The following is a 25,284-nucleotide window of genomic DNA, read 5'->3' as shown; positions in this document are numbered from 1 at the left end:
TACTGGGGCAAGGAAGGTCTCCTGAGTAGAGAGCAGAGGAACTCAAGCTTCTTCTTCCAGATATAAAGTCATCTTTCTTTATGTTCAAAGCAGAAAGGACATAAGGAAGTGAATCACATCTGTATAATCAACTTTTTCAACTAAGATCTGAAAATGTATGGCTGCTTTCCACATTTTCCTTTAGGGTACTAATACAAATTGTTTCTGTACGGCAGGCTCAACCTTCTGTTTCCTCTCCACAGCTTGTACATTGCTGCTTTTTCAGTGCAAAAATCATAGTCTGATCTGGACAGCTAATACTGTTATAATAATTTATAACAATAATTATATAGATTTTAATAAGAATAATAGTATTCATAAGCAGTGTGGGCAATATAGGACTTAACACTTTGTTAATTCCCCAATCCTTACATAACCTAATATGACAAATAGCATAGAACTGCAGTTACACAATAGCTTCCATTAAAGAAAATATTACTTGTTTTTTAACTTAAAATGTGTGAATTATTAGCCCATGTTTTAAGACATCCAAGATGGGATTGACTGCAAATTCAAAGTAATGCTTCATGTTACTATAGAATAGATTTTCAGTATTTTAAGAACAAAAATAAATAGAATGCAATGGGAAGTCTTTTAAATTTTTAAAGAAACATTGAATTTGTGTGCATTTTCCTGTTTTTTATTACAGCACTATCAATCACTGTAGTTATTTTGGAATACTGTACATATGAATTAAATTAACAAAACAGAGCTATTAGGAGAAAATATGCAACTAAAAGCACTCCCTGTTTTTTCTTAATCCTAAATCTGACCTTGTTAACACACAGGTGCAAGACTTCACACTACAACCAAGAACAATAAAGAAGCATGCTGTCCCCATTTTTCCTCTAATTGTTCTTTTCTCCAAATTGTATTAGCTCTCATTTGTTTTATGTGATATTCACTATTATTCCCTCCTTTTCAAGTTTATGTAGTCATGGAAATAAGAGTACAATCCTTTGATCTCCCACACCACACAAAAGTAATCTATGAGAGTATAGCATATGCCATAATATGAGAAATGTATCCCAGTTGAATTCCTCAGTCAAAAGAATTACGTACCTATGACATCCTCTGTGAAAGTTCTCTGCAGTGAATTATTCCCACTGTTGTTACTGAGTACAGCAATGAAAAGTCACAGTCAAAAACCACATGTATATACCTTAGGTAGGTAATGTCCTTATTAACTCTTTCTGTATTCGTTACCAGGGTAAAGGATGCCTGAAAGCAATCTATAATTATATAAACAGGTAAAACATCTAGCATCCAATTAAATGTTCTTTATGGCATTTATCTTCCAGTTACCCTCTTGTTATCAAGAAGTGTAAAAGAACATGTAATGAACAACAGAATGCAGTGCTGCCAAAACATATGTCGTGGTCATTGCATCTAAAAGTGACTTACTGAACCCAAGTGGTTCAATTTACCTCTTCTTTACGCATTCTAAAATGATGCAAAGAAAGAGTAATGAAAAGCATAATCAAAAACTATGTTCAAATTTTAACACGAGAGCAGATGAATACATAGAAAGATGACATCTAATCCCAGTTTTATAGATCTGTCATTTTAAAGATGCAGGAATTTCACAGAATTATTGAAAGTAATGAGGCCGAAAATTTATTCTTGGCTCAGCCAGTGATTTGCCATGTAGTCTCTTTAGTGTTTTGAAAATACACAACACAACAATGTTACATCATATAATGGCTACTTTATGATTTTTTTTGTTAGATTTTATTAAATTGCAGATTTACAAGCAATTGTAAGTAAGGTGGAAATTATGACTGTGTAGCTCTCAGCTTCCCACATGAAAAATGACCCTTTTTAGTAATAATCATTGTACTACCTTAAAAACATTGTTGGAAACCTTGGAAGTGAGTGGTTTAAGCTTCCTGGGAATTTTTTCCTGCAGTAAAGTGCTTCCTCAGTCACTATCCCCTGCTTGCCTTACACCACCCACCTAAGCTTAACTTTACTCTATAAAGTTTGTAGACAGATGTACAAAGGTCAAATTAAATCATTGGTAGATTTTATAATCCTGCTCCTTCTACTGAAGAGATCATTAGACATATGCGCAAGGTATGAATTAAGTCACTAATAGGTTATATAATCTCACTTTTCCTAGTCAATAAATCTTTTCCAATATACTATAATATTATTATATCATCATATATACTCCTCTAAATCCCATTAGCCCCTACAAAATGTGAAAGTAGCTGGAAGTACAGTCACACAAGAATTATGATTGACATTAATTGCCCAAACTACTTCTTAGGAAACATGGTATCAAAAAGGAAGTTTGTGTCTTGTTATTTAATTGTAAAAAATGAAAGCCAACAAAATCTTCTGTTTAATAAAGAGCAGAACATCTGCCCAACTGGAAATACTGCTTATAGGAACTCTCACACTCTCACACTATGACACCTACACTGCTATTTTCTCACAAAACAACCTTTTGTATTAGAAGGGAAATTATTGTTTTCTGATAATTGTAGTGAATTATGATGATTTCAAAAGATATTTTCTTAGCTCACAGAGAGATTCATTAGTGCTAATAGAATATGCATCAAGATATAACCAGCTCCCTGTGATGCTGGCTGTGAGTTTAAAATTTCACAAAATGTTGATAAAAATATTAAAACCTGCTGCTTCTCTTTAAAGCATGAAACCAATTCACAATTCTAATAACATAAAACATGTTTAAATGACAGGCCATAAAGAGAAAGGGAAGAAAAAAAGAAGGCTTTAGGCTTCTTAAATAGGAGTCTTTTGTATTAAAAAATCTTCAGTTATGCATACATAAAATTTGCATTGTAGCATATCTATTATCTGTAAAATAACGCAAGGTAGAACTATCATGAATTACACAAGCCTTCTTTGTGATACAGTGTTACCTTAAGGAAAGAGCTGAATACCCTGTAGGATGTGCTTTTGTGACATTTCTAGTTTTTATGAAGGAATCCAAGAGGTTTTCAGGCTTTTAAGAAAAAGAAATATTAGCTCCATAAAAAAAACAACAACAAAACAAAACCCACACCCAAACAAAAACACGAAACAAAACACATAAAAAGCAAAATAAAATGCTCACAGAGCGGACAACAACAGAACTGATTTTTCAGTCCTTTCTAATTTGCCTCCCATGCTCATGGAAAAAATGTTTGTGTGTCTTGATATGAACTTCACAATTTCAGTCTTACTAGAAAGTAATATTCATCAATATTTCTTTTATGTGCTAGCATTGGTAATATGGGATCTGACCCAAATTTGCCAAAATTATACACTTTCATTAGTCTCGAGAGGCCCAGTCCTGCAAACATAAATGCACATGTGTAACTTTGCTGAGTAACCTGATTTACTTGATAATGAGTTAACATGTAAATATATTCAGCCACACATCTAAGCATTTGCAGGATCTGTCCCAGGTTTCCTAACAGCAGTCTCCCCAGGGACCTTGGTGGCCCTAGACACTGGATCCTGAAGCCTGACAGACGTCTTGTTTGCTATAGAGTGTCTAGATCTGAAAACCGATTAATGCACACAAGTTCAGCTTCCTTTTTTTCCAGTAGCACCACCAGCTGGAGCAGCTAAAGAGATTAGAACCAAATTCTGAAAGTGGTTATCCTGAAGAGAATAATTCACAACTAACATTGCTAAAATACCTCAATTGTTGCTTGCCCTTACAGTATTTCACAGGAGGCTTTCTGTTTTTGGAGAGCACATTACAAGTTACCCTCAAGAAATCAGGCTGGCTATAAGGAGTTGGTTCTATAGGGTGTCAGGTCTGCAAACACACCATAGGGGTTTCCTCACTTATTCCCACTTCAAAGCAGCGTTAAGAACAATTTTTCTTTATTACAGATTTTAACTAGATTTCTTTCCCCTGTGATGATTAATTAGGCGTTTGTTACAATTTGCCTTCTTTCCACCTCTAAGAATAAATGTCCCCTTCTGCTAATCAGACACAAACAAAATGTTTTGAAAAGTAATCACTTGTTAAAAAAAAATATGGAAATTGGGCTTCTGTGTTGTGAGGAATGTACACACATAGCACAGTGAAATTTAACACGGGTAAATGATCTGACTACCTCAAAGTGAAGTTTTTGCCTTCCTACAGTGGCCTTTCACCCTGCCCTTTCCTCCAATCTGAGGAGAGCTGATGTTGATGGAACATATAATGGCTCCTTTCCTGTGTAGTAAAGTCAGCAATAAAGCTCAGTAATTAAGGTGACCGGGGAGGCCCAGCCCAGCAGGCTAGTGGTGTGGCGAACACTTTCAGAACTTCAAACAATATCAAAGTCACTGAAAAACGGGCCTAGCTCAGGACTGGTTTGAATTAAGCCTCACTTCCACACGCACTTTTCAAATCCAAGCTCAAACAAGAAAGCCAAGGCCTTCTGGATTTCATTAGACCCAATTATCTTATCTGTTTCATCTCAGGCCTGACCCTAAGGCTGGCAAACAGCTATTCAGTGTGTTTGTGTGGTTGTTTGAGAAAGCCTCCAGCCAGCCAATGGCCTGAGGAACTGCTAATTAAAACACAGTTGCCCCCTGCCTCTAGTGATTAAATATTTTCGAGCTTTTGTAAATAATTTTTCCATTCTTTGCCCCAAGCCTCAGAGGTCCAATACATGCAGTAATTTATTTAGTTTGTCAAAGAATAGTGCTGGAAATAAAACTATAATAGAAACTTAGGAAACTCATATCTTGCTTAACTTCTGCAAGTGGCATTCTACAAGCTTACAAAACACGTATACTGTTTCTTATGTAATTAAGCTTTAATAACCTCATTGTGTTTGAAGTGATACAGTGTATAACAGGCCCTACATTTTGTTGATAATCAGGTTTCCTCAGATGTCAACAGGATACATATGCTCATGGGCTTAATGAGCTCATAGGCACTGCAGAAGTGATACTGAGCAGTATCTGCGCTCCTGAGATGGACAGACAGAGGGTGAATCACTTCCAAAGCCTGTTTGGGGAAGGACTGAATCCTACCAGTTACATACATACGTCTTGGTTGACAAAGAAAAGTTTCAGAATATAAGCCCATGTCACCATGTCCCAAATGAATTCTAGTCATTAAAATGTGCATAAAAGACAAGGAACTCCATGCCTTTCATCTGGGCTAGAGGACTTTATCCCTTCATCCCTCTCTTTCAAGCCCTGGGAAAACACCCCTTTCACATCAGATCAGAAGACCTGATTCTAGCCTAGTTCTAGCCTTGGTCCCAGCCACTGCACCAGCTCATTTGACCCCACGTCTCACATGCAGCCACTATCACAGATATTGGGGGTGAGTACCTCTCACACAACATGATGGGGACAGGAAAAACAAAATCTCCCAAATTAGCCTTTTAACTCCTTACATCTTACTATTATCCTTAACAATAACCAACATGGTTATATTAGTACAATGCATTGGAGGTACTGTCATGAACCTAAACCCATTCAATAAGACACTGAAAAAAACTGTAATAAAAAGATGGCTTCTGTATATACACTCTATGAGGATTTGGGGAATTACAGGCAGAAGCTGTATAAGCTAGAAAATTAGAAGCAATTTTAGCAGTATAGGAATTTAAGTACTGTCCAGTTTTGTGGGAGGCAATATCGCAAAATATAAAAGCAATAAAATATTTCAAGGAGGTTAATGAAGTAGTTCTGTAACTGTTTATGGGAATACCCTACAAGTATGAACATTATCACTTGAAAAAGAGGAAAATATGTAGTATCATGATCTGGAAAATGAAATTCATAGGGGTATTCTGAGAATGATATTGCAACAATAAACAAAATGGCAGAAGCTCAGAAATCACTTTAGCTGGTTGGAATGGTAGTATACTCTGCATTTCACAGACATGCTACAGAAAGAATATGCAAAATTTAGACATTGCTGGGCTGTGACTTTCAACAGAGAAGGTCAAAGGTAACACAAGAACTTGTCTGACTGACAGAAAGAAAGGTGGTTTTGCCTGTACAGAGTGGCAGTGGGAATAGCGTGTGGGTAAAAGTTTGGTAGGGTTCAGCTTGAACTAAAGGCAGATTTGCTCAGTTAGTATATCAAAAAATTACTACAAATTTTCATGATGCACAGAGGAGACATACCTAGAACAGACTAGTGATTGGCTGACAAACAAAAATTGAAATTGCAATGTGGATGAACTGTCCTCTAGACAGACACAAAGAAATAAGGAGAAGGGACCAAGACCAAGAGCCGAATGCAATGGAATCATTGAAGAAAGCTCAAGGAGGAAAATGTTGATTCTTCTGAAACGCAAGTTAAAGGGGCTACTTGAAATGTTGAGTGGAGGCCGGGGACTACCAAGCATGGAAGCCAGAGAAGGATGAATTTCAAGACAAAGATCATCAGGGTCAATAAAAGTGGATGACACACAAGCTAAGGAAAATGAGGGTGAAATACAGACTCTGAGCTATGGGCTAGGAGGGGATTATACTAAGAATGGTTTTGAAGGAAAGGAAGGCTGAGATGCTGTTTGGGGAAAGATCTAGAACTGAAGCAAAGAACAGATCTGTACACTCAATGGTCTTGGGGACAGAGAGGATGAAAGGACAGAGGGTGATAGGGAGCTTAAAAATGCTTTTTCTTCACAATGAAACATGAATGTATCACAAGGGACAAGAACCTCTTGTGAGGGGAGTGAGAGGTTAAGTAGATAAGGGAAGATAAAAGCTTGTGATCCAGGTAGATCAGAAGATGAAAAAGAGTGAGGACCTGGTGCTAAACAAAAGTTTGAGAAGGACAGATGAGGAACAACTTTGTGATTAGAGGCATAGGACAGAGGCTATGGGAGGAAAAGGGGAGTTAGGGCTGCTGTGAAGAATTTGGTGAGTGGTCAAATTATGACTCCAGGAGAAAAATATGAAAGGAAAAGGGGAGGAAGGAATATTTTCAATACTGGAAAATTATTTTGGAAATTTATTTCTATTGTTTAGGACTATTGGAAAAGTATTTTCAATAATTTGAAGTTCTTAAATTTGCTTTGCAAGACCACAAAAGACAACACAAAAATTTCTAGATTTTTTCAGTGATTTTTTTACATAGGTGCCAATGACTGAACTTGACACAGAGAAAGTAAAAATTATCCCAAGAATGTTCATCTACTGCATGTTGCTGCTTTCAGGGGCCACTAATACTTCTTAGCAGAGGGCTGAGTTGGATAGGGAGGTAATTAGCCTCCACTCTCTCATCAGCCTAGTGATGCAGGATTAGAATTGTAACTTCTAGAAATTCACTCTTTTACTAAAACATAATCTTTCTGTAGATGTACATCACTGACATTTTCCAGAGGGAGACTTCTTTTAAGAGTGAGGGGGGTGGGGTGGTGGGAATCTCCAAACAGTGTGACAGCAAAGCCATTAACTTCAGATGTGATGAGGTCAGGTTCAAGTCCCTGATTTATAGGAATGGGGCACAAAAAATTGTTTTCAATAATTCAGGGATGGGATTTGTCACTTAAGGGGTTTTTTTTTTGCTTCCTAGAGTGATGTCCTCACCATGAGTCTAGAGATGAGCATTGTCACGAAAGGGTTTGAAACACATACTTAGTTGTTTTCTTGGAAATTTTCAAATAGTTTTGGTTTTGTTCCAGTATAGAAGAAAATCACATGTCAAAACCACGGACAGTTGCTACTTACTGGAACTGCTGTCTTTAGTGTCTACTTAGCAATGCACACCCTGCACAAGAGGGAGACCAGTCAATTTACTGACAGGGAGAAAAGAACCAAATAGACATCTTCCCTTCAGCCCTCCACCTCATACCATCTGATAGGCATGTATGCTGCTGTGCATGACATAGGAGAAATACAACCCAGACATAGCTATTTTCAACCTGGTTTTATACTGCGCTGTAATTTGTTTGGTTTAATTTTTCATTATTTTTTTTTAATAGATTAATACTTTAGGTAACTTTATTTTAACACAGTATAAATATCACTAGAACACTTGTGGTAGGTAAACATATGAATCAGCTAATGAAATACTTTGAAAGCTTATGTTGTTTCAAGTCATAACAACTCATGAAAGTGCTTGTATATAATCTTAAAGATTTGCTTGCTTAATTAGGTTAAATGTAGTCACAATATTTAAGGTAAGATCCTGCTACATTTACTTGGTGAAGAGCCTCTGCTTTCACAACTGCTTTTAACAATTTTTGGAAGAAGTTACTGTTTTGTGTAAGTAACAACACTGTATCTTAGCCATGAATTATGCTGGTGTGCAGAACTGAGACCTGCATTAGCTAATGACACAAATGATTAACTTACTTCTAAATCCTGACTCTAGTATATGTGATTACACAACAAAGACTCCACTTTGTATGAAAAAATATACAAATATACCAAACATGATGTCACTCTAGGACTGAGCATTTTTCTAATACTGCCTGTAAAAAACAATTAATGCCTAGGAGTTTGAAGTCTGATGGATTCCCTCACACTGGGTAACAACTTATTCTTCAAGAAGCTGCATTGATTTAATGAGATTACTGGTGTCCTAAGCAGTACTGATAATACCACATAATCATGAGTCATAGACCTCCCTGAACTTTTTCATTAGGTATCTATTTTTGAGACATTTCTGTTTTCATAGTCTCAAACATCTCTCCACAAGACTAAAAGCTGACTTTAGAAAGTAATAGAATACTTTCTAAATACTTGGGGCTCCAACAATATCCAGTAACAAGAAACCTCGTAAGATCTTGCAGCACTGAGCACAGTGCTATTCAGCATAAGTCAGGATTTCAAAATCTGATTCTTGCCAGATTTTTCTATTTTTCTTCAGAACTACTGGAACTTATTTGCTAGAAAATATTTTCTGCAAAGAATGCTTATTCCTTTCATTCAATTACTTTATGGGGAAAATGTAGCACATGTACACAAAAATCATTAGGATTAAAAAATATCTCCAAGGAGTTATTGATGCGAAAGCATGAGAACATCTATAAGCACAGGTATGCCCTGGAGGTACTCACACGAACTTATATTGAGACACAGGTGCGTGAGCACACACAGAACCTCACAATACTTCTTTGCAATCCTGCTGATGTTTGAAAGGAACAAAATAAAATCTCCTAGTTCTTTTTCTTCTTTAAGTATTTAAAGAAGAATAGTGGAGGTCTCATTAGCTAAGCTGGCTTAAAGCAAGCATGAATAAGAACTGTGTAGCTGAAAGGCCTCTGTTTCTGCTGTTCTTGAAACAACACTTCTGTCTGATTCTGGATAATGGGCTTTTAATAAAAATATCCACCAAAGGAAAACAATTAAACAATACATAAAGCACCAGGGTGCAATCTAGTGGTCCTGTTACAGTCTGGAGCTGTTCCAGCAGCGAACATGTGGATATTTTTTACAGGCTACAGTGTAGTTCTCAAAATTTATTATAAAGCAACAAAATTTACATTGGGGCTGGACATCTATACAATTGCTCAGTGTTGCTGTAGGACTTTTAATTCAGACCTAAAATTTATCTCTATGTAAGTGCCGCAGATATTCTGGCTTTTAGGATAAAAATATCTTCTGTATTCTTGCTGCTGTTTAATTTATTCCAGGATGTTTCTGGTGATATTTCTCACCTTTCCATCAAAGTATTTGACAATATGGCAATTCCTTATCTATATACCTCTATTCTTTCATATTTCTGGCTTGAAAAAAATTGGAAAACAGTTATATTGGAAAAGAGCTCAGGTACTTTTCAGTACTCTGAAACTACAGACCATGTATTGCTTGGGGTTTTAATCAAATAGTTTTTAACCTGAAACACATAAACCTGACACATGCCATATTTTATTATCCTTTCTCCTCCACCCCCTAGTCCACCATGTCAATAAAAGAAACTGTGCATCTGTAGAAAAGTAAGCCAACACTAATTAATTTCTGTAATGAAAGGTTTCATTTCTGTAATTTCAGTGAATGAAAGGATCGTCCTATACAGTTTTAAAAATCCTGGTACAGTAAAGGCGGAAATTTAGGGTAGTTTGGTGAGAAGAAGTTAGATTTTCCAAATAAAAATAAACAAGTAGGAAGAGCAAGAGGTCGCAGGTTATAAACACTGTTGCCAGTTTTTGTTTTATGGTGAACTTTGAAGTATAACAAAATGTTAAAAAGCTGTTTATACCAGTGTTTCAAATGCTTTTACTTCTGCTTCTCCATTTCCTAAGGATTCTGTCCTATCCCCACAATATTAATCAATTAAATGTTCAGAACATTTGTCAAGAGACAAGAAAAAAGCATGAAAATTTACCATTATTACAAAACCTCCCCTACCACGCTCAACAAAATACTCAAAAGCCACAAATCCTCAGGACTATTGCATATTTACATATGAAACTTATACTCTAAGCAGATTTTAAAAATATTATTCCAAGCAAACTTCTACCTTCTTCAAACTTCTTCAAAGGGAACTGCTCAGGCACTTTTAATCCATCTTTTTATAGCTGTTTGGTGTACCTTTCTTTGAATTCTCCTAAAACATTTTCTAACAACAGAAGGGAAAAGAAAGACATCTCTGGTTGAAATTTTAATCTTTTAAAGACACTTGGAAGAAGTGGGCATAATCAGAAAGGAAAAACTGATTGGCACTATAACATGACTCTGCAGAATGCTGTGGGTGACTGAAAGCAAACTATATACATCCATACAGAAACCATTGTATAGATTTCCTAGAGCTTCCATCATTGTGTTCTGTTCAGCTATATTTTTCTTCATAAAAGAAGTACTATGCCCATGACAATGCAGAAGGATTGTGGACAATTAGCACTCTCAATAATGTTCATCTACATTTGGGTAAATCATTATCTGCCTGTCACACATGACTCAGAGATTCTGTTTTCCTCTTTACACAGTGAAACGCTGAACACATTTATGTCAGCAAATAGACAAGACAGATAGCAATAGCTGGGATAATCTTTACAGTTATTGTAAAGCAAAATATTGAGATAGAAATCATTTATTTCCATTAGTAAAGACAAACATAGCATTTTGCCATTAGAGTTCACTGATAACACAAGTTCTGAAGATGTTAGTTCTGTCTGCTTCTAGTTCTTTTATTGACTCATGAGGCTGAGCAGCTAACTTGGCTTTTTAATTTCCTCTCTTACACTTTTGGTTTTTTTATTTCTTCACACTTGAATCAGAAACCAAGTTTTACCATATTTTTTAGACACAGCCTAGCATACTACAGCCTCAGCAGCAGCCTCTGGACATTACAGCCATAAGAAATAATAGCATTAGGCTATGGATATTTAGAATTATTTTTTAAAAGAACTTTTCTTTCAAGAGCTGTTCTTGGTGGAATTCATTAAACATTATCACAATATATCATTGTTCTATGACTCATTGTAAATAGTTAGGTACAGCTAGGAAAAATGTTGATTTTTGTCTCCTACATCGTTTTGCTATGTTTACCACAGACCAGGGTTTCTACTCAGTCAGAGAGTATACAATATTGCAGAAGACTGATGTCAAAGAAAGCCATAATAATATTCAAAATAATATAAACTGATGGTTCGCCCTCATGTGGTGTATTTAGCTCATTTCTGGAAAATATCAGAGCTTCAGAGATGAGCAATTAAAATGATTTGGCAACTGGATACATTTCTAAATGAAGAGAGATTGAAAAGACCAGCAATATTGTATTTTGAGAGAAGGAAAATAGGAGAGGACATGACACAGATAATGCAAATGTATTTAAAATAATAAATACGGACAGTCAATAATGTGTACTTCACCTACGTGCATGGCACAAACAAATGGATGTTTAATAAAAGTAATAGGTTAGTGATGTGAGCTAAACCAAACAATTTTTGTTTTTCAAACACACACACTTAAGACAAGGAAACTCAATACCAACAGGATACACAAAACTTATTAAAGTTATCTCCAATTCCTTAGTGAACAAAAAGTTATAGAAGTAAAATTTACAGGAAATTTAAATTAATATATACAAATACATATTATCTATGTATACTTATATGAAAAAGCATAAGGAAAATATAGCAATATTTTTTCTGAGTGGTTTTTTTTAGGGTTTATGTATGAAATTGTAACTTTAAAAGCAAAAAATAAATTCATAGTCGGTACCTATGCTGAAACAGAGTTGACAAGCAAAATATATTTAAAAACCAAGAAAAATACATTTACAAAGTTTTAAATTTGAAATGTCAAACATAAATGTCATCAGATCAGGAAATACAAAAATAAGACCAAAAAAAAAAAAGGGTTGGTGTACATTAATGCAATCCCTCAAATAACCTTGTCTATGCACTGTAAGGCCACAAGAGTACAATGACTATCTCTTCATATTTTTGATCTGAGATTATAATACAGAGAATTTTAAACATATTTATTTTTTTCCCAAAAACAACCAGTGAGAACTTGTGAAAGAACTCAAGAAAAAAAATATTTTCTTGGATAGGTTGGATGAAGAGTGAGGTGGAATCTCATTCAGTCCCAAAAAGATTTACTTAAAATAGATTTATCTAGTGATTTATGCAGTGGAAAATAACTAATATTCAGCTACCTGCATGTGTATACATATATATATATGTATATTTGTGTTTGTGTAAAGACAGAATGAAGATTTTTTGCATACCTTCATTTTCTTTAATTTTTATACTTTAACATGTGGTTTCAAGTATGATTTTAATTTTTAATTGTCTTTGTTTAAAATTAGTATTTTGGGGTAATTTTAATTTTTGTGCTGTATTTTAAATTAAATTGTGGATATAGGTAATCCTTAACTCGGCCTTAATGTCACCTATTTCTTTTGAATTTGCTCACTTTCTTAAATTAAAATCATACATGTGACTGCTAAAAATTGAACTCAAAGATAATATTATTATGAGCTATTTCTAATCATTCCAAGAAACACACACATACACACACACGTTTCATTTTATGTAAGCTTTTACGGCTAGGTTCATTGATATGCTGTGGCTGTTTTATGCTATTCTGGAGTAGAGCAAAGCAGCCAGAGCATACTGGCTGGTTAAACTAAATTTAGAGCTCCTTTGTTGAATAAAAGTGGTACAAAGCAGTTGGAAAGCACACCACAGTTTCCTTTTGTCTCTTGCTTCTCCCTCACATTTGTTTCCATTGCCTCCTGCAACTTCTATATTCTGTTCTATGGAAACACATCTCTCCTGTCCTTTGTAAACTCCAAGTACATACATATACATACATATGTGTATGTACAACACAGACCTCAGCCTGCATCTGCTGCCTCCTTTACTGAGCACATCTGGTATAATGTGGAGCTTATGAAAATAATTATTTGAACATTAGTAGTTGACCATTGGTCTTATTTTTTCTATAGCTGTTGGCAGAACAGAGTGGATTACATCCTCATAAACTCGAGTATAGAATCATTCTTTTAGAAAATAACCACCATCTTCTATTGCTTTCAAAAAGGTTAAAGCAAATTTAACCTGAATAGGTGGAAGTAAATGAAGAAACAAAATTCTCTAGAGGGAAAGATACATCAGGCCTTAAAATAATGGAAAAGAGCTGTGCTTTTTTGTTATCATAGAGGAAAAAAAAGATGCCTGCCCTTTAGAAAAAGGACATTATTTCAAGGATTTTTTTTAGCTAGACCAGTTGCTTAACTATGATAAACATTAAAAAAACTTTCCTGGCATAATTAAAAGGTATAGTGATTTGATTACTGCACTTCTTTGCCATTCTACAGAAACGTCTCTCCCCTACATTTTATGCCTCCTTGTAGTTAACATGAACAAACATATTTTCTTAGTAGAAATGGGAAAGAAATGGAAAGGAAAACATGTTCTTTTATACATGAAAGGGAAGTCTTCATCTTCAAACTGGCTACAGCCATTTAAATTTCATTTTGCACTAGAAAGGGTTAATTTAAAAGTACAATAAAGACTCTTCGTGTAACACTGAAATCAAAATGGCAGACACAAACCAGCACCATAATTTTTCCTGTTTCCCACTAGAGTACCACTGGAGCCACTCACTCAGTGTGCCTTTGAAGTGATTATTCTGTGTTATGCCTCTGTATCATCAGATTTTCTGCATTTTTACACATGAAAGTTGCTTTTTCCTTAAGAAATACAAATATTTTCTTGAACAGGTTGGACTAAGAGTGAGGGGAACGTCATTCAGTCCCAACAAGCTTTACTTAAAATAGATTTATCTAGCGATTTATGCAGTGGACATTAACTAATATTCAGCTACCCGCATGCGTATACATATATATCTGTGTTTGTGTAAATATTTATACTGTTCTACAAATAGATTCTGGCCTAAGAAAAATATACCTGATATCAAATACATCATCATATATAATACTCCATCATGGGCAAAACTCTAAAGGCAGAAGAAACCTTGGTCTCTGTTTCTGTGGACATTATCATTTAGAAGGATCTCTGCTGTGAAATTTGACAGTCAGTCAACCAGTAACGAGCTACCTAGTGTCATGGCTGCTGACACTTCAAATATGTGCTTTGTGCAATTCTAGGAATAAACTAGGGCTCTGCTGGTGAGAAAGTGAAGGTTAAATGTACCCCCTGGGGAGCGTTACATGATTTTAATGCAAGATTCCTAAGAACTCAAAGGATTAGGCTCTCAAGGCAGCCAGAAAGAATGAAGCCTCAGCTTCTCTCCAAACAGGCTACACCCGTCTGCAAACTTATTCACACCTTGGTTATATTAGAGAGGGCCTTCACCAAAACCCAGTTCCTGCCTTTGCTAGGGACTGAATACTGCACAACCTGTCTGTCTACTGGGGACTAGGTATGAAGAGAAAATATCTACATTTTGTGCCTTATTTTTCTCTTAAAATTAAGGATGTCCTCACCCCTTAGGATCTTCTCTGTACCTGTCTTTAAAACCAATGTATTTGGGGGGGGGTGGGGGGGGGTGGGGGTGGGGGGTGGCGGGATATCAAACACTTTTTCCTGTCTACAAAACTCACTTTATTTTCTTAAAAACTGACCTGTTGCAGGTCTAAAATCCAGACAAGAGCTGACTTGCTCTGGGTTTTTTTAGCAACCCTTCTACTGATTTTCTCCAAGTTTGCACCTTCCTTTCTATCTATGGCTAAAGGACTGAACCGTGGATCTGTCTTTCCTGACTACTGTCTCACAAATCTGTCCTGGCCAAACTGAGGATGCAAGCTACATCATGTGTGACATTTTGGACAGCAGCAGATATGGATTCCAGTCCACAGATTAAGTATCTCTTTACAAGGAGCTGTAAATTTACTTACCATTCAGACCAGATCCATAGAAAATAGTTACCTGGTCTACTTTATGTAATTTAAAGATTTTTGTATTTGCCCTTCAAAGTGTGAATGTGTAAAGCTATTTCTGTGTCTAGGGCTTAGACTTTGAATTCAGATGTGTTGTTTATCAGATCTTCTGCATATTATTTCATGAACTGCACAGGAGTGTTTCAGAAAAAAAACCCCAACAACAAAAATAAAAAATTAGGTTTATACTTTTTGTGATGTATTTTCAATAGAATATAGTCAGAAACTATATAAGGTATATGCACTACTTCAAACTAAAAGTCTTGCAAGTGATTGGAGATACACATTAGCTGTCTCATTGTCTTTCTTGTGTATCAGTTTCCACTAAACGAAACCTTTCAAACATGTAGCATTTGCCTAATCTTGAGAGGTAAGTGCCCACTAAACTCTTCCACTGGACTATTTTACAATGAAAGGAAATGGTGTATGTAAGACAGGACTACTGAAAGTCTAAAGGAGTGAGTTTTAAAATGTTTTTGTCTTCTCTGGTCCCATGAAAATAAGACTAAAGGTTATGACACATCACCTATGAAAGAATAAAATTTCATCTAGAGTGAGCTATTGAAAGTAAAGAGAAATACAGCATGCAAAAGTTCCCATCGTTTTTAATGAGACATTTCACAGTTATTTACTTTTAAGTAACACTTTACTGCAGTTCACAGAAAAAGCCAATTGGTCAAATCTGTGAGCATCATGATGAGACTTTTAAGTGAATGAGGAATGCTGGATTCAGACTGTATTTTACATTGCTTTCTATCTGCTCTATTTGTATGCAACTATAATCAGTGTGAACAGTAATTTTCTTCTGCCTGGTATAAATGTTTACATTTAAATTTTGTAGGTAGAGAAGTGAGCAAGCTCAAAGTCATTTCACTGGCATGACATAATAATGATAGAATGAGTGACTGATTAAATCTTTTTTTGTTATTGTTGATTCTGAGTGGATGATTACAACAATTAAATTATCAATTTTTGTAATTTACTAAGCTTTCATACACTGGTCTACTAGGATTAAGTTTGTTTCACCATGGATCATTCTCCTGTCTTTCAAGACTACATTAGCTCTTATTCATGTGCTTATGTTCCACAACCAGTTGTCATAACTTTAAAAGAAAAAGGTACCAACCTGAATGCTGTGAGGTACTCAACATCGCCCATAGGAGGATCCAAGCCACCTGTCCAAGCAATGTTTATGTTGTATCCTTCACCAGGACCACTTCCAACCTGAAAAACAGGAATAAAATGACAAAAGGAGTAAAGAGGAGGAAAAAGAAGAAGGAAAAGAGAGAAGGAAAGGAAAAAAAAAGAAAAAAAACTCTCAAGTGTGCTTTAGAAACAAACATCAAACAACATGTCAGATCAGCCCAGCCTTGTTTGACAGGGACTGCTCTGGGTTATGCACTTGTTCTCCACTGGTCCCCTGCTCCCAGTGGACAATTTGGTAATCTGGTGTAATTTAAAGAACCAGAGAAGGACAAGAAAATTAGGGGTAATCATGCAACGCAATTACCTGAAAGATACAAATAAAAATGGGGCTCTAAAGAAATAAACCTAACCTCATTTGGGGCTCCACTGCCGGGGAAGAAGTTGCCTTCATCATAGCGATGGAGGGAAACATACAGGATGCTGGGGTCAGCATAAAAAGCCTGCTGTGTACCGTTGCCATGGTGAACATCCTAAAGGAGAAAGAAAACAGATGACAAATGTAATAATGTCCAACTCAGTGTAGAGAGTTCATTTCTGCTTTCTTTTACCCCCTTCCCCCCATGTCTCTCCCTCTCCATTGCCCTCCTTTTGTCTTTCCCTTTCCCCCTCCCTTCACCACCCCATACTTCCTGAACTTTCAGGCAAATTACTCTTTAATGCACTCATTTTTTAAACTGGCTTCTAAAAATCAGGAAACCATAGCGAGCATGCCCTGGAGACTCCAGATGAGCAGTCATTGAGAAATCCCAGTCCTTTTGTACAATTAGATATTTATACACCGGCTCTTTGTACTCCTTGCCTCAGTGATGGAATCTAGCATCCTGTTTTATGGAGGAATTTTATGACTTATTAACTGCCAACAGTTCATAACCCCTCAGGCTTAATTAACTAGTCTCATTGGCCTCTGAAGAAAGACTAATGTTTAAACTACAAACTAGTATTTTGCAGAAGGATCTATGGTTTACAGAGCTTTTTCACAATTCTTGACAGAACACTAAACATAAGTGTATCCACTGATTTGCCAAGTTCCACTATTGAGGTCAAAGGCTCTGTGACCAGCTGAGTAAATTGGCTTTTTTGAAACATTCAGTTCAGTTAGCAGTCCCTCAGCAGTTAGATCCACATCAAAAGAGATGCCAGATGCGGAAAGGACTTCATACTTCATTTTTGCAAAATCATGACGGCAACAGTTGAAGACATAGCAATATGATCTCATTAGCTATTAAATCATCTAGCAGATAGAACGGTGCCTTCCAAAATCAAGGAGTCACCTTGGCCAGTCTCCATATTTCAAACATTATATAATACCAGTGAGAAGAAATTCTGTCATTAAATAAAATACTGAAAAAGAAAAAGAAATGCTGACAGTATATCTACATAACAAAGGCTGATGATGTGGACTTTCCCTCTTTTTCACTTTGGTTTTTATGGTTCTACTATTGCACTATGTGGTTAGACACACAAGAAATTTTTCAAGTGAAAATGAAATATCCACTTGCCTTTCAGTAAAAGAAAACTGTGTCTTTATTGTAAGTTTCCTCACTGGCATTTCTAAGAAGTTGAAAAATTGTAGGTATTATTGATTCTTCTTCTTTAACCCATACCTTTGAAATTTTTGATTTAAGGAGAGAATTCAGGAGGACAAACAAACTATTCTGAATGGCAACACTATCACCCAGACTGTATTTGTTTCACAAATGCTATGAGGTCTGAACCAAATTTTGTCACAATGGTCACATTTTCCTCAGGATGCCAGGCTCCAGGAAGGTTCAAGTTAGGTGTACATTGCCAATGGCACAGCAAGCAGTGCCCATTGCTTGTGGTATTTGTCAGCTGATGTAGCCCATGACTTTCACCCACATTATTCAGGACTCTTTACATTGATTGAGTCTTACTTGTACTGCATTGTGTTTGACTTGGACCTCCTCTGGGACCTCTGTGGGATAATATTATAATGGTTACTTTTCTCAGTTGAAAGTACTTGAAACAACATGAGGATGAAGTTGCAGCCCAACTGTGACTTAATGCCAAGATTAAATGTAACACATGTTGGAGGTGCAAGGGAGCACACACTGGTGTGAGGGTGTTGGAGATCTGAAGGCAGCCAGCATAGTGTTAGAGGACTCTGACTGGCAAATGAAGTAAAATCTGGCATGCAGACTAACCCCAGAATCCCATTCAGTCTTCAACCATGACAGAATTAATTGGTATACTTCAAAACAGACCCAGATCATGCTAACATACATACAAGTATGGATGGTCTGATCTTGGAATGAGGATTGCAATAACAACCTGAGTTGTTGGCCATATAGATAGATCTGCAGAGACTGTGACTAAAAACATAATAGGACTTAATTTTGTGATGTTAATTAATTTTATTTTCCATGTATATTTGGGGCTTTACATATATTCTTGCTGTAACAGTTTTCAAATGAGAAGAAAAAATATTAAATGGGCATGGAGAGCTCTTTTTAAAAATTATTTTATTATTTAAACCTCAAAGCTAGCTTTTTTTTCTAAACTTTAATTCCACCAAGAGTTACTCTGTTTGAAGAGCAGTAACTCCTTTGGTTAGACAAAAGAATGGGCTGTTTAAGACTACGAGTGTTACCATGTGGGAAATGTGTTCATGTTCTGCCCTTAGTAGATCAAGTGTATTCAGGGCATATAAGTCAGTTCAGAAATGAAGATTTATTCAAATGGTGAAATGAGGAAAGAGAAGCTGACAGAGAGGTCTTTTAGTGTCAAAATAAATGAAGGAAAGATTAAAAATTTAAAATATGAACACACGTAGCAGCTATGAAGACTACACTTAATTTGTAACTACAGTACAGTTTAATGGGTGAAATTGAATATTAATTTTTAATATTTTTATTGCAGTAACCTGTAGAGCTGCCAACCTGCATGGAGTCCTGCTGTGCTAGTCACTATCAAAATGTAGTCTTAAAGGTTAATTTCAAGGCTAACATGTAATAGCATTCTTTCCTTCAGATGCCCAAAACTCTGTTGGTGGGCATAAAGACAGCACTATGAACTGTTCATTCATTGTTTGGATTGTGATTTTTCCATAGTTTGCACACATAAGAAATTTTCCATATTAATTTTTGTACATCATTGCAGTGACCATGGTGCAGACTAGGGACTGGACTGTAATTGCTCCAGGAATGAAGTAATCTGTGTCAGCCATATATTTCTCCCTTTTCACCAGCTGTGTTATTCTGGCCAATAGGATAGAGTCAGAGAGAGGCTGAGCATTCCCTGTCTGCTTTCCTGGGTGAGGATAGGCAGCTTTACAGGTAATCATTTGCACAGGTAATGATTTGAACGTTTAACCTTGCCTTGAAAATTCAAAGCTGAATTCCTAAGTGCTTACTGGCTAAGTAGGTCAAATGGAAATGATTTCTTTTCCCGACAAGGCAAATGTAACACTTACAGTCAAAAAGACTTAAAAACATTCACAAAATGCAAACTTTGAATAGGCTTTTCTTATGAAAAAAAACCAAACCCAAGAATAAACATAGAGTTCAGTTCTGGCCAGCATTTACCACAGTAAAACTCAATGAACTGTAAGATTCAAGGCAGGAAACAGATATAACATACAGTGGAAGTGAACTTTTCAAAGATACTGGTTTTTTTGCAGTTTATGTTTCTAAGTGATAGTAGAACACTCTGAGAAATATTTGAAAAACATTCTAAGAATATTTAACCTACCTCTATACTTATTCTACCACTCATTTTTCACTTGCCATTCCTTCTCCCACACTCCCCCTTTCTCTGCTTCTCTTCAACAGCCAGTACGCATGTTTAACTGAACAAAAGTGCTAGATGGTAAGGCCATGACTTCACAATAAGATTTAATTATGAGTGCAGATATGAACAAGATTTAGACTATTAAGCTCTGCACTTCAAAAACCCTTTAACATATTTTGTCTTTAAATCTTTTATCACCTGCAAAAATTAATTAAGTGCAGATGTAACAGGTTAGGTTTTGATGCCAGGGTTCATTTCCTGTCTATGCTTTGTCAGACACCCTATTACACCTCCTCATGAACTGTAGGAAAACAAAAATGGTGCTCATAAATCAGCATTCAACTTTCCTTGGGCTGTGCATTGGGCTGATCCTTTAACTGCAAGGCAGAGCTCCAATTCATTATTCATGAAAATAATATAGACAACATGCCAAACGTCATTTGCATTTAAATAATCCATTTGTTAAACATATTAAGTATTGTGTAAGAATGCCTTCTATTAAAACACAAGCCTAATCCAATGAAGTAGATTTTTAATCATGTAGCTTTCCTTCAGGGAGCCATCAAAAGCTGGCATACATGACTTGAAAACTTCTTAGAGGGAATGACCTGTTGATTTGTTTAATAATATCGAAGTTACACAACAAGTTGAATCATTGCTAGCTGGGGGAAGTGGCCAATTTGGTTACCAAAGCAACAACATTCTTTAAAGCACATCTGACTATTTAAAGTTTGTATTCTGTAGGGAAAAGTAAACTTGGGTTCTGTAGGGTTATTTTAATGGTGGAAGTATCAATTCATTTAAGGACCATAAAAGTTGCCCTGATCTGTGCCTTCTTCTCATTAAATTGCAGTTAACACCATTAAAGTGAAACATAGATGTTTATGGCTTCAGTACTGCCATCCTGGCTTTAATGAGTTCCCAAAATCAGAGGAAATGCTCACCTTTATTACTTGTAGGTATTAAAAGCAGGAAAGTCTGACATATAAAAACAAATTCATTATCTTTTATCTAGATGCGTTGAAAGTGAGATGTTTGCCAAGAATACATACCAGATCTACAATCAATATCTTGCCTATATTTAGCTTGTCTCTCAAGTATTTGGCAGTAATTGCAATCGAATTAAAAAAGCAGAACCCCCTGTGGAATAGAGAAGAACAGAAATAAGAAAGCAAATCAGTCAGGAAAACAGCTATAAATAATGTTCAGAGCATTTTTAAAAATGCTATATGATCTCTGAGGCCATAAATCTGCTTCTGGGAGTACCTAGAAAGCCTTTTCAGTCATCTGCTAACAATTACAGTTCTTCAGAGACATGCACAACACAGGTGATTGCCAGTAACCTTAGTGCTCCAAGATGGGCAATATTCCCTGGTACTTACATGGCTGTTGATTCTTCAGCATGATGGCCTGGGGGCCTTACAACAGCAAAGCCATTCTGTAAGAACAAGATAGGTTTTCAATTATCAGCTTAAAAAAAACCCCTTGACTCAGTGCAAAACAGAGCAGCAGGCAGACTGGATTGAAATCCATTGCAGGCACTTGAGCACTTTTCCTGTCCAATCATCCTTTCAAAGTATTGCCAGAGATAATAATTTGAGAATAGTGGCATATAAACATATAAATACACACATGCATATACATACAAACACACAAGATCTAAAGAGGAGGAAAAAGGCAGGATGAGAAAGCTGTTGTTATCAATTCTGCTGTCTAGAATTCACATTTAAAAGGAAGCAGAGACCACAGATACACTCTTGTTCTAGGTTCCTGTAATTTTACATTGCTCCAGCTTGAGATGCTTCAAAATAAAAGTAGCTTGAGGTATGCATTTTACATGATTAGTCAGTGTTGACCCTACCTTCTGTATGCACTAAATAATAGATTCACACACACATGCTCACATGTAATTTCTAACAGTAGAAAAAGGACAACAACATATTTCTGCAAACCATAAATTAAACTGGAGAACCTGCTACACTCACAATTTTAATGAATTCCCTAAAGTAATTTTCTAACACACTTTCTGGAATTGTATATAAATGTCATAAAGTACAGCACTAAGATCAGTGATGACTGAAGAACTCTTTGCCTCTAGAGTCACTAAAGATAAAAGAAAAATTAAATTTCCCTCCTTCCAGCGTGGGTAAGGTAAAGGGAAAATGTAGAAGTACTGGCAAGGTAGGTCTGTTCAGAAAGTCAGATTATGTATTCAGGAAGCAGAATCTCTAAGGGTGTGTATCATATCAAATTTCTTTTACAGCAGTCACACAGGAGTAACACCATTACTTCATAAAATATACTTTTTATTTCAACCACTTACAGTCTCTTCTATTCAGCTATATATATGACAGATTAATGACAATTAACACATACATAAAAATGAGAAATTATAATCTGTGCATGAGTATATCAACCAAACTTGCATTTTCAAGCAGCCTCGCACAAATACCATGTGTGTATGTATAGCTCAGGACCGACCGGCAATATATTTTCAGAGGGGAGGGAACAGGAAGAAAAAAGATAGAATAGTTTTATACTTTAATAATCAGTATTAAAGCAAATCAGTTTGATGTACTTAAACTAGTGAAATGTCAATGTTTCAGCCTTTGCTCATTTGAAACAAACATGATAATCACTACACTTTCACTCACACTGGTGTGAATAAGGAGGAACAACACAGCAGTTAACTGGTTACATAGGTGCCTGTGAAATCTGCTTATTTACAATCCTGTTAATGTGTGTGTGTACCTGTGCAATTGTCTACCTATGTTGTTTCACTGACATTAATTTATAAAAAAATACTACTAGTGTATTGCTGCTAAACGTAATCCAAGGAGCCAGCTGCAAAGTTTTGTGGAACATTGCCAAAGTTCTATCAGACTACAATGAATTTAAACCATAATGCAAACGGAGTACATCTGTAAGTGGTTCTTTTGGCCACCAGTTAAAGAATCTGAGAGATTTGACATCATGCCTTATTTTGCATTAAATGTCCACATTTAAAAAAATGACACTCCCCAAAAAAAGAAACAAAAAACCCCAACCACACACCCCCCTGAAGACAGAACAAATATATGTGTTCATATTTAGGCAGGGATTCCTGGAGGCAGAATATAAATTGCCTATAGATCAAACACATAATCAAAAAAAAAGGTCTTCTGGACTGCACTAATCTTCAGAACCAAACCAGCTTTACACTCTTAGCTAAACCCCTGTTTCTTATCCTTCCGAGGGTTTTTTAACATTTCCTTTTCAAACAAAATATGACTTACAGAAGAATTCTATGAAGAAATCTGTTGTAACATTTATGAAAAAACAAAGTATGTGTATGCTGAGGAATGTACAGCTAATGAAATGAAAAAAGACTCTCAGAAGAGGGTATTACTAGAGAGATAGCATCATGCTACCTGTATTTTGTTCTCTTGATATTTTAAAGAATTTGGAAAAAATCCATGCAACGCTTACAGCTGCCCTGGCTCAGCTCACAGCTCATTATCATCTAACTTTATCAGCATTCCCAAAAGATCAATATAATTAAGATGATTATCTCTGGAAGGATTTCATGGAGCAATATAGAGGCAGAAAAAATCAACACTGCTGTTTTTGACAAAATGACAGTTACAGTATAAGCTTCTCTTTTCTGTTTCCATACTTGGACAAGACTGTTTGGAAGCCCCGTTTTGTTATAGCTAGCTAATTTCTGCTATCGGTGCTTAAGTTAACTATTACAGTTCTTGAGCACTGAAGACACTATCAGAGCTTAAGTTAACTATTATTGTTCTCCACGAGCATGCAAGACATTCTCATCAGTGTTGTGACCATTTTTTATGTGTTTTTACATTACAAGAAGTTGAGTATTCACATAGGGAATTTTCTTCTCTTAAAATACAGTGCCTATCTTATATTGATGATAAAGCACAAAATATAATCAAATTTTACCAAACACTGAAAACTAGTTACCACACAGTATTAACAGCAACTTTTGTGCAATTGATAATAAACTTCATTTCTCCTACTTTCAAACTTTATATGAACACAGTGTACATTAGCACAACGGAACATGAATTCATTTATTTAGGTAATATTTAAATACCAGACAGTGAGTTCAGAACAGTAGACAGAAAGGCAAAAATCTGCTTTAAAGATAGAAAGACTAACACAGAGCAATATGTTGAAAATGAAGCCAACTCACATAAATTCAAAGCATTTTTGTACAGAGCCTTATTTATACTAGGATACAGACACCTTTAAATGTAGACAGAACATTAAACTGACTGACAGACATGAACATTAGAAAAAGGATTCTTGTCGGTGCCATTATATGATTACCTTTAGTTAAATGTGAGGGTAAAGAGTAAAGCCTGAATAAAGATATTCTAAAATCTGTGCGTATTTGAACAACCAACAGAAGTCTGCCCAAACCGTTTACAAAGAAGATTCATTGCAGATAGACCCACTTAGCTGGATCTTTAATGAAAACTAAGAAAAAATGTCAGTCTTTTTCCACAGTAATCCAGGTATTATCTTCTTTTATGACTCCAAATAGGCAGTTGGATGCTTGATTTCCAAAGAACAGAGGTGTACATCCTACTATCTCCTTCTTGTCTTTGGTGGTACAGTTGTTTCCTTTCTGTAGTGTGCTGGGTTAGGTTAGAGTGTTGGGCTACATCATGCTTGGGCATCTACTATACCTCTCCCTGGACCTTTCCAAGATAGGCACTCAAGACAATACCATAACATGGGTGGTTACTCCAGGGCTTGGGACTGATCATCTACAGCAGAGATCCATTGGTGTTTCTGTTATACAAGGAGGGAAAACTAGATGTAGGCAATTTTTCCCTAGGGCAATATGTGGTGACTATGGCAAGGTGCGAATCATTCTTTCGTTTGCTTGACAGTGAAGAGCTTGCTTTTCCTAGATTCCAAATGGATCAAATGTGACCCAGCCAGTCTGTTACTCCAGATATGCTGAGAAGACTGGCCAAGAAGCAGTGCATGCTAGC

The 25,284-nt window shown here is 36.0% G+C and overlaps 1 protein-coding gene across 1 annotated transcript in view; it reads right to left on the bottom strand.

Moving 5' to 3' along the window:
* The window catches only part of HDAC9 (histone deacetylase 9), a 485,060-nt gene that overhangs the window by 81,069 nt on the left and 378,707 nt on the right, over window positions 1-25,284 (bottom strand). The window contains exons 19-22 of the mRNA XM_055706591.1: window positions 21,661-21,716; window positions 21,331-21,418; window positions 16,879-16,998; window positions 16,449-16,546 (exon numbers count right to left, since the gene is read on the bottom strand). Of these exons, the coding sequence (XP_055562566.1) occupies window positions 16,449-16,546; window positions 16,879-16,998; window positions 21,331-21,418; window positions 21,661-21,716 (362 nt within the window). The remainder of the gene's footprint in view (window positions 1-16,448; window positions 16,547-16,878; window positions 16,999-21,330; window positions 21,419-21,660; window positions 21,717-25,284) is intronic.

The sequence above is a fragment of the Falco cherrug genome, chromosome 4, assembly GCF_023634085.1.
Source record: "Falco cherrug isolate bFalChe1 chromosome 4, bFalChe1.pri, whole genome shotgun sequence".
Taxonomy (NCBI): domain Eukaryota; kingdom Metazoa; phylum Chordata; class Aves; order Falconiformes; family Falconidae; genus Falco; species Falco cherrug.
Note: the sequence above shows the minus strand (reverse complement) of the source record. Positions and strands in the feature narration are given on the sequence as shown.